General features: G+C 40.5%; 1 protein-coding gene across 6 annotated transcripts in view; it reads right to left on the minus strand.

Annotated features, from left to right (window-relative positions):
* ebf3b (EBF transcription factor 3b) overlaps positions 1 to 8,543 on the minus strand; it is a 67,220-nt gene extending 58,677 nt beyond the window's left edge. For 5 of the 6 annotated variants that reach the window (XM_033613073.2, XM_033613070.2, XM_033613077.2 and 2 more), the window contains exons 1-6: positions 7,847 to 8,542; positions 7,402 to 7,558; positions 7,050 to 7,113; positions 6,721 to 6,776; positions 4,844 to 4,917; positions 2,990 to 3,058 (exon numbers count right to left, since the gene is read on the minus strand). In XM_033613073.2, coding sequence (XP_033468964.1) covers positions 2,990 to 3,058; positions 4,844 to 4,917; positions 6,721 to 6,776; positions 7,050 to 7,113; positions 7,402 to 7,558; positions 7,847 to 7,977 — 551 coding nt within the window. In that variant the 5' untranslated portion in view covers positions 7,978 to 8,542. Of the gene's footprint in view, positions 1 to 2,989; positions 3,059 to 4,843; positions 4,918 to 6,720; positions 6,777 to 7,049; positions 7,114 to 7,401; positions 7,559 to 7,846 lie in introns of all 6 variants that reach the window. The other variant, XM_033613072.2, reaches the window with a different exon arrangement.
* Between the last annotated feature and the right edge of the window lie 2,159 nt (positions 8,544 to 10,702).

A 10,702-nucleotide genomic window follows, 5' to 3' on the forward strand; every position in this document is an offset into this window, starting at 1 on the left:
TCACACAAGAGAAGACAAAGTCAATATGCAAGAGAGTGAAGACAGATACCAGACCAGGAGAGTCATCGCAAATTGAGTTATGTTTGGCTATACACTACATGCACTGTAAATGGGAAAGCCATCTAATCAGATATTGGGTACCTCATCACTATAATTCTAAAGACTCAAATTACCGACTGAATAAACCTACACCCCCACTTACTTTAAGGCACCATTAACTTATAAATGTGACATCTGTAGCACTGCAGGATTTATAAAGGGGAGAGATGATTACACCAAACTGCAAAGTGATGCGGTCACAGCAAAAGTGCTGCAATTAGTTACTAGATAAATTTAGTGTTTCTTTTATTTAACATAAGCACCTACTGACTTTGATATTTTTTTTCTTGAAAAAGTATGCACACGCCATTGAAACACAATAGACTTTTTTTTTGTGGAGCAAAATATGCACTGACTTTGTTAAAATTTGACTCATAACACATATAAACCCACCCAAATGCAACAAAAATAGGGCCTTTCTTCATCCAAAAAGGCGTATGAATAATGCAAGGGCATCAAATGTAAGTGCTGAAATATTTAAAGACCAAGCAGTGCTGAAACTTTGTGACAGCTGTTGGGCCTATATCTAACCAACTTCTTTTTTTTTTTTTTAAAGAGAATCCTTCCTCTTCAAAAATCTGAGTGAAAATCTGTATCAAAACTCTGAGAGAAAATAGGGTAAACAGATGTCTGGCTTGACCGCAGGAAAATAGGACACATTTGGAATGATAAGTTTCCCAAACTCCGTTGGATATGCCAGATCCATGGGAACGCCAGTTAATGTCTTGCTAGATGCCAGCTAGCTGTGTGCGCTTTCCCCTCTTACCATCTGGGAAAATGTTACAGCGAATGAACGCCATCAATGATTCACTCCAAATCTGTTTCTTAAGGTTCGGCCATGCTACTGTTTCTCTAGGAAATGTGGCAGTGCTAGCTGGTTTTCATACTGTAATTGTAGACAGATGAGACATGCCTGATTCAACAATCAAACCTCTCCTCTAGGTTTATGTCACTCAACTATGTTCTACTCAATTGGAAATAATCAGTTTCTGCCAGCAGCGACCGCAGCACAGGTGCCTGTAATGATGTGCATGAGAAAATGACAGATGTAACAGCAATGGCTGTAAAACATGGAAGCTTTAACTAAAAGCTTACACATATGCACAGCGGGAATAGTCAAGTAATTGCGGTAAATAGTCTTGCGTAGCGAGCCTACAGTGTGCTCTGGCCATGTCCGTAACTCTTGCTAAACCCTGCAACCTTTCACAGGCACCCCTCTCTGCAAGCCTCCTTCAGTCACTGGGAACCTGTGTGGGTCTGTTAGGGTGAGCTGACGGGCTCATAGTTACGACATGGAGACAATGGGAGGGTCTAATGAGGAACATATGCTTTTGTGTTTCAACAGAGCCGCTCATTGTGCAAGGAAAGGGATACTCTACTCCTATTCAGGCTCGTCACAATGAAAATCCGAGCCCTCCCTGAGCCAGTTGAGCTTACAATATCCATCCGCTTCTTTTTTCCCCTGTTCTTTTTTTTTCCCACCCCTCTTTCTTGACTTTAATTCTCCATGCATTCATTTTGCTTATTGTACTTATGTTACATGTTTTGTCCCGCAGATTGAAGAACAATGGTGTGCGAAACTCTAAGCAGTAAAAGGCAGCAGAGCGACACAAAGCAAACATGAAAGCGGCGGAAATTAAGCAAAGTAGACGTCTCAAGTTATATGTTAATGTTCGTGCTATCCTTCACTAGCAGATGCACATGACTAATAAATTAAGCAATCCCTCTGGTATCAGATAGAGAAAAAAAAGAGCTGTATCCTGACATTGTCCTAAACACCTCAGTACTTTTTTGTATACACTTTCACTGTCAAGCATAAAAGCATAAACAACATGTGTATGAGTATGTGTGTGTGTCGTGTTTGTGTCTCCGCGCGTGTGTGTGTGTGTGCATCTACGTGTGTCTGTGTGAGTTTGAGTTCAGACAGCAGTAGCTCTGGTAATCCATCCAGGCTCCCAGGGCAGCCAGCTCCTACTTCCTGATGCATGAGAAGCCGCTGGAGTGGAGTGGCAGCAACAACTGCTCAGCCCTATTTGATTACTAATAAGAGAGTTGTCCCCTCTGTCAGATACCAGGCATTCTCCACTAAGCAAACAGTGATTCCGGCTAGTCAAACATTAGCATTGCTGTCTCTCCCTACTACGTGGTGAGAGTTACATTGAGATCGACGATCAAACTACACCCCCTACCTCACCCCTATATCCACCACATACACACACACGCGCGCTAAACTACCTACACAAATTCACACTGACCAGGACACACAGTTTCGCAGTGTGAGAAAAAATGTCAATGCCTGTGAGGAGACCATTTATTCTCCCTCTTTAGAAGGTGATGAAGGTAATATAAATGTGGCAGATGTAACTTCCCTGAAGGTGCAGAACAAAACAGCAGACATAAAATGTTTATCCCTTCTAAAACGAAACTTTAATGGCATCTAGCTCACAGCGAACTTGAGAGAAGGAAACAGTCAATGAAAAACAACTATTGACAGTGTAAGCATCACTGTCGTAAACAAAGAAGGGAAGCCAGCCAAATAAATGTGAAGTTGCCTAAGCTAATTAGGTGTATTCCCAGCATGATCCTCTAGTGATTGAACCACCTGTGATTGAACAAACCCTATCCAGGTGGTGACCGCCCCTCGGTGCACAGGTACCTGGGAAAGACGCCCCTCAGCCACTCACACAGAATCACCCACAGTTCCCACACTGTGAGGCTATAAGATGCAAGTCAGCCCAACTGGGCCGTCTGGCACACCGGGAGGGAACTCATTTGTTCACTAGCTCATCCATGTGCCTGCTCATCCACTCAGTCACTCATCCATTTAGTCAAGACGCTCACTCATTCACTTTCTCATTCACAAACACAGAGGAAGCTGCACACGGCCTACCTGTCAATGATCACAGGGTCTGATGGAGTCTCGTTCCTGTTTCCACAGCTTTTCTTGTCACAGCATCGGCTATAGGAACACAGACAGAGTGTCTCAGAACAAGCAACACTTTGCTAAATAAATAAAAATAAATAAATAATGCACACAAACCCACATACATTTATTAAGTGCCTTGGAGTGGTTTTGATATCGGGGAGAAAAAAAAATTGCCATGAGATTTCCTTCACTCAATCTATCCGTTCCATTGATGCTGATGGCTGATAAAAATGGTGAAAACAACATGTTGTGTTGTTTGGCTTAGTGTTGGAGGGGAGGGGAGTGGGGATTGGGCCAGGAGGCAGGGGAGTCACTTTTCACAGCTTCAGCTTTTGTTTACCTCTAATTGCCAAGCTGCTATTTCTGAGGGAGATGCAAGGTGCCACCCTCAACCAATATTTCTGCAGGGCATTTATCAATTATGGCCTCAAAAGCACTAATCTATCTTCCACCACATGTTTCAGCCATCTCCTCCCTAAGCCTATAGCTAGCTGCCTCTCACTTCTTTGATTGGGACTTGAATCAAAAACTGCAAAAATAAACAAATACATCATCCTCGCTTCCATTTGAAATGAAAACATATAAACATATGTGAATAAGATTGATTTATGCCATATGGTGCGGAAAGAAAAACAAAGATTTTGTGCAAAGCTACTGTCAGTCAACCACACATTATTTAAATATGTCTGATTTACATGACTTTCTAGCAGCAGTAATAAAGATGTGTTTTATAGCTAAGGCGCTGCAGTGTATTAGAGCAAAAATATAATTCAAAAACTACACGTATCACACGCCTGGAAATTAAGACATAATAAGATATTAAAAGATTATTCTTATTACAACTGCTCTTATTATATTTATCTCCTTATGTGATAACAGGCAGCACTTAAAGTAGCTCTTTATTCAGCAGCAAAAAGCACTTCCTCTTGACACACAAAAAAAAAATATTACCTCTAGAGCACGAGCATATTCAACGTGTCACAAATAAGTGATGGATGCATGTATAAATTGAGCGTGAGTGATGAGTTTATGCATGGAAAAAGACAAATCATTCTCAGCTCTCATGCTGCACTTGCTCTCAACCAGTAACTTGAACAATGCACCGGTGCAACAAAGGAGAGGTTAACCGACAGTATCCAAATTCAATGTTCACAAAGCTCATGCTGAGCTCAACAATAACAACAAAAGGCGTTTTTCCTTTTAGTATCAATGACACCGCTGAATAGCAGCGCAATATGAGAGGTTGAGATTTATGTGGTTAAATGACGCTAAAAGGCTCGCTGATCATTGTTGACAGGTGGGATCAACCGAGAACTGACTCTGTGCTAAAAAGAGGTGGGGGGGTGGGGGTGGGGGGGAGCAAGAAAAAAAAACTGAAACATGGCATGCAACGCCTATGCATAACTTAACAGAAAACACATTGTCTCTGGCAGGCTTTAAATGATGACATGCGATTCTTAGCATATAAAAATAAATAAAGTAAAAATTAAAAAACATAACTTATGTACCGTGTCACTGGCTGTTTATTATACATTCAATTTGCCTTCACTGGAAAAGACAAGTCGGTTCATTCTCACTGTCATATTCGTATTCATATCAAAGTTGAATCATATCATATCAAAGTTGGAAATGACAGCAGCTCTCTCCCTCTCTGTCTACTCTCTGTCTCTCTCTGTCTCTGTGGCTGCTGAAGGACCACAGGACAGCCTGGATTGCTGCATCACATCATGAGTGTCAAAACTTATTGAAGGGGAGGGAATTACTTTTTGCCTGGATCTGCAAAATGGACAGAGCGAGAGAAAAAAAAATAATGCTTACCTGCACATAATTTCATGGGTAAGAAGAACTCTGCACATTTCTGGATTCTTGTCTTGGCCCTCATAAACTATGGCCTTTGAAAGGAAATGAGATGGAAATAAAGTGAAAACACAGTCATCTCTTAAACACATATTAATTCACATAAATTCACCAAAAAATTGGGCGGGTGTTTTTGCACTTAATAAAATAAATTAGAGTATGAACACACATGATCATGGGACAACAGAACATATTACATGAGCAAATGCAATGTAGGAAATTACAGTAATCACAGCACTATAAATTACATTTAATTTATATACACATCAACCTCAATAAACAATTACAAAAATAATGATAATAAGAGCAAGAGCAATATTTCTTGGGGCAGCAACAATAAAAAATCTCATTGTAAAATGAATGATTATGATGATAATAATAATAAATTGTATTTTTTTATTAATCTAGATAATATCCTGCGGCTCAGAGAGACAGACAGCGAAGGAGAGAGAGACAGAGAGATTTTCATAAGGAGAGATCCAATAGAAGTGTCATCAATATGCTTATAATCTGGGGATATTTGGGGGAAAGTGTTAATGGGCAATCTGTTGTTTATTTTGAGCCGCTAACAATGATCTTTCTGTGGATAAAAAGCGGTGTCTGGCGGTACGGTTGAGTAATTTTTGAGCATTGGCTGAAACAGATGGCGTGGAGCTATCAGTTCTGCCGCTCTTCTCTCCCTCCCTCGATCCCTCCCTCCTTCTTCCATTTCTAAGGATAGACACTTCACTCCCTCGTATACTGAACCGGCACCAAGTGCAAAACGCAGGCAAAGCACCACATTATTGACAAAATACTGCTTTTAATAAAAATATAAAAAACAAATAAATAAACAGCGAGGCTTTTCTGTCATGTTTTGATGACATTGTTAATTTTTTTTTTTTTTTTTTGGCACGCGTAAATCCAATATGAGAGAGTGACTTTGAAAAAGTGACATATCTGAACCAGGTCGCATCACTCTCTGCTTTTAAAAGCTGTCCTACTTGACCTGATGTTTTTTTCCCTTCTTCTTCTCTTCTTTTTTTGTGCTAGGAACCGGGCGATTATCTATATTGGTTTGATTTATGTCGCAGTTTGCAGCTGTAGAAACAGAAATCCATAAATTGCTTGTTCTGCGTCATTGACTCGGATCATTCGCACAGGAATGTTGTCTGTGACCAGTGGCCCAGGGTTTCACGGCTCTATTCAAGGAAGGCTGCGGCTAAACCCTCGATTTAATACCAAAACACGAGGTGGAGAGCTGAAATAAGTGCGTCTGATTTTATTCCCCGAATTATAATTAACTTTGCAAATCTTTGCGTTGGTTCGAGACGCGCGTAAAGACTTAATAATGACGTTTTACGCGCAGGGCTCTGGGTTGAAAAGTCACTCAAATGTTTGTTAAGTGAAATGCACCTCAGAGAAAAAATATATTAATATTTATATCTATAAATATAATACTTAATGCAAATTTTTAAAATGTGTTTAGAGCGTCACCTCTGACACTTTGCAGGAAAAGTCAAATCTGATCATATGGAGCAGACGTGGTGTTTAAATTTTAATGTGAGCCTACATAGGAGCCCAAAATTGACTTTGGAGTCTTGCAATATGATATGGCCAAACGTAAACAGTCAAAATGGAAGCTGTCTCGTCTTGTTACATCGATAATTTGATTTTGTGCCACAACTTGCATTTTGCAAGCAGCACGTTATTTTATTTTTTTTAAACCGTGTGTTGCATGCATCTCAGGGGTGACGATTTGCACGGCGTGCTATAGGGTTTTGCACAAGTAAGCCATGGATTTTTTTTATTTTTTTTTTGCAACTGTGTGCGTAGAAACAAGTGTAACAGCAGCTTACCTGCTTCGTCATGGAATCGATTAACCGTATGTAAAGATCCTGTTCTGTTCTGACGCCTGGGGAGAAGAGGAAGAAGAGCAGTTGTGAGTTTTGAGGAATTGTGGGAAATATTTTAAGAGAGAAAGAGGGGGGGGGGAAGTTTGTGAACATGTGATTAAAAATATAAAGTTCGCACATTGTTACATTTATAAAATTATCACACTGCTTTTATTGTTATTATTTATAATATTATCAGTATTTTTATTGATGGTGTTGTGCAGACAAACTGCTCACACAAAATGTTTGTGTGTGCACGTGTCTGCAAAAATATTAAAGACACTTGAACTCACCATTGCTGTACAATAACTGTAGTTTGTAATGTATCCCATTGTTAGTTTTTTCACTGGTTGGTTCCTGCAGGAGACAACAGTTTGTGAAAATCAACACCAGCACAACAACTGCTCATCACCACCACATGTCTGTGTGTTGACAAAAAATATTTACGTGCAAAAAGCAGAGGAAAACTGGTGACTCTCTGTCATCAACGAATTGAGTTTTATAAAAAAAAAAAAAAAAATCAATATTACACGTGACTTCCCCTTTTACTAGCCCATTGCCATTTCAGTGAACATAATTTCGATACATGTGCTGATTATGTACAGGGGGGGTGCACGTATATTTTTCTAAAAATACACCGCTTACTTTTTCTTTCTCCACAAAGTCCACAAAAGCTGTCCTTTCGATCTCCACGGGCTGACCCTGTCTGTCATACAGCGCCAGGACGAAATGGAAAAAATTGGATTTTCTGAGGTTGGAAGGGGGCTGCTTTTCATAATGTGCCCGTGCCAAGCCGACACCGCTGCGGGGAGAAAACAAGAGACCATCTCGGTTAAGCACCGGACACCGGGGATACTAGATGATGGAGAAGCTGATGGAAACATTGGAGATGCAGAAGCACGCTTGAGTACGGGGGAGATTTCTTGATTTGTCACAATAATGGGTAATCTGATGTAATGAAAGAAGGGAAAGCCGAAGGGGGGGCATTTATTGGGAGACCGTAATTGATACAGAGTATTCAGGGGATTGAGGGGTCGATATGATGAGGAGGGAATGCGTGAGAAAAATCAGATGCTTTTGGCATGCGTACCTTTGGGCGGCTGTGTTTGCATCCACCACCCCAGCTGTGTGCATCCAGGAGCGGACCGAGTTCAGTCCACCGAGCGGTTCCTCCTTCATCGTCGTCCCACCCCGCGGTATAGTTTCCTGAATTCCAAACATTTAGGACAATTTGCGTGAAAAAAGAGCCTCCTGCGAAATTAGGGAAATAAACGTCCAAGCGTGTTATCCTTTAGGGTTGTTTTTTTTTCACGGGATAAGTAGCGAGAGCCGATTCAGACTTGCGAGGGAAAACCCGGTCCACAGGTCTTGCCTCCCTCTTCAGTCCGTCCGATGTGAACAATTCTCAAAGTGCTGTACTTAGTTAGAGCGGTATCCACAGACTGGAAAAGTGAATTGTTCAATAGACAAGATTTTTTTTGTGTTGCTATTGTTCCTCTTTGTTTTTCTCTCTCTTTTTTTGTGCTATTCACAGAAAAATCGATGGCAGTTGTTTGTGTTTGTGGGTGATGCTGCTCTCAAAGTGCCCACATCCCTGAAGCACCGCATCCAAAACCTTCAGGACTTCTTGTTGAATAAAAAACCCACTCCTGAAAAAGGTGCTGCTGCTTCTCCACAAGACAAACACAGGCAAAGGCTGATCACCAGTGGAGGTGTTCCTAGTACACAGGAGAGGTGGATAAGGGGCCCTTTCGCGTCGTGCAGGATGGATGGGAACATGCAAAACTAAGCCCTCTTTCCCCGAGGACTGAAATCTTTCCCGGGAGCCAAAACTCTAAACCCACGGGAGAGGCGCTGTCAGAATATGACGCTGAAGGGGCGTGGTTTTGCCCAAATATGGAGCTCTGACGGTTCCTGTCAAGCAGTGGCGCTCCTCTGTACGGGTACAGCCCTATAGTGCAGCAGGCTGAGAACACTCATTCGCTCCACTTTTCCTCTTGCTTAGGCCCTATATGTGGTGAGTTTGATTTTTTTAATGATATGGAAAATTCAACCGGGTGTAACCATCACACATAATGAGGAAAAAAAAAAACAATAACTCGAAATTCATTGCTTATATTATTTTTTTTAGCTGACCTAATAATTGCAATTTGCGTGGTTACTTTTATTATATTGGATTAAAATTAATAGTATTTGACATATTTATTCGATTAAATTTGTTATCATTATTGCAAGTTGGCCGGACGAGATTGTTAGTGCACTAATGTATCGAAAGCATCTCAATAGCGTTTCGTGAATACAGGCCATAAATCATATTTCAATAATGGCAGATCATGTTTCTTCATATATATTTCTATTGTGCATTTTTAACTCTACGCTGCGGGTTGTTTTTTTTATTGTAATTAAAATGCAATTAATCTGATGCTGATTTCAGAGAATCAGACATGATTATAAATATTAATTTACATTAACTTTTCATTGAGTTTTTTTTTTTTTTGTAACATCATGATGATTGACGGTCAATTGTTTTTGCTGTGTATCGCCGAGCAGAGGATTTTCTTTATTTATAGCGGTGAGCATTAAATATGAACAAAGTTTTGGAAATCAGTATCCTTATTATTAATGTGAAAACAAATCACATCGCTGTGCCATTTTTTTTTTTTTTACAGAAAGTCAGATCTCCTGACATCTTTTTATGGGCTAAAAAAATCAGAGCCACAGTGTCTCATGACATTAAAACAAACTTCAGGAAAAAAATCCCTGGTTCTGTGTCTTCTTTATTTCATGCACGTCCTGTAAAATCAGTAATAATCAGACACATCTTAATCATTTTTAAAAGAGCTCAACTGCCTTACATGTCCGACTCTGTCCGAGAGGGGCAAGCAAGCAATTCGGTTCATTAGTGGTGAAAAGGAGGAGAGGATGGAGGGAGAGAGGGGAGGGTGCGAGGAAGAGAGATGTGTGCTATATCCTGAGCAATCTATCTAGCTGGTGCTGAGGGTTAATAGCTGCTGCCAAAGATAAGTGAATTATAAGCTGTTGCTTTCACCTCTACACAATCTATTGCCAAATTGCCCAGTCACAAAATGAGGGTGGATTTTTTTGACTTTTTTATTATTAAAGAGAAATCCAAGTTTCAATTTGTGCAGAAAAAAAAATCAGGAAACTCAAAAGGGCCCCTTTGTAAAAAATGTTATCTTTTTTTTCCTCTTACATGAAACAAACCGAGACGCATGTTGTAAATGTTTTGTCTGTTCTACCGAGATTGCAAATATCTTTTTTGCACAGAACTCACTCTGCTTTTTTTTGTGCACAGTTTCAAGTCGCTTATTAGAACTTAACCCCTGATTACACGCACCAAGGCGATTTAAATCTGATTATCAAATTAGGAGACTTTGAGACAAATCCTCTTAGATCTGATACTGTTGACTGGAGAAGGAAAATGGATCTCCACACCCGTCACGTAGGTAACGATGCTGTCCTGAAAGGGAGTTTTAAACCGTATTTGACAACAAATGCAGCTGCCCCGCTATTTCAGAAGATATTAGAGGAAAATGAATGCAAATCTGTGTGCAGGAGCCATCTGGACGTGGAGAGAGGGAGTCAGCTGCTCCACACACTGAGGCGCGGAGCCTGAATCCGTCTCAGCTCATTCTGTGGGATCATCTGCGTGGTGGGCTTACACCGTGGAAAATGCGCTCTCCATCATTAGGTGAAATGTTAGCATCAAAATAAAAGAAAATGTTGATCCCCGTTTGTTTTAGTGCTTGCGTGCATGAAAACTTTGCACGGGCGTGGAATTAAAGGATCTTAGTCACATTTTCTTATTCCTCACTTCTGTAAAAAGAAAAAATAATAAAGCTTTGTTTCTCAGCTGCACGCTGGAGGTAAGTGATGGGTGACAAGCAGGCAAACAAGTGCAAAGTGTTTGCCTCATGTCTGCATC

The sequence above is a fragment of the Epinephelus lanceolatus genome, chromosome 17, assembly GCF_041903045.1.
Source record: "Epinephelus lanceolatus isolate andai-2023 chromosome 17, ASM4190304v1, whole genome shotgun sequence".
Taxonomy (NCBI): Eukaryota; Metazoa; Chordata; class Actinopteri; order Perciformes; family Serranidae; genus Epinephelus; species Epinephelus lanceolatus.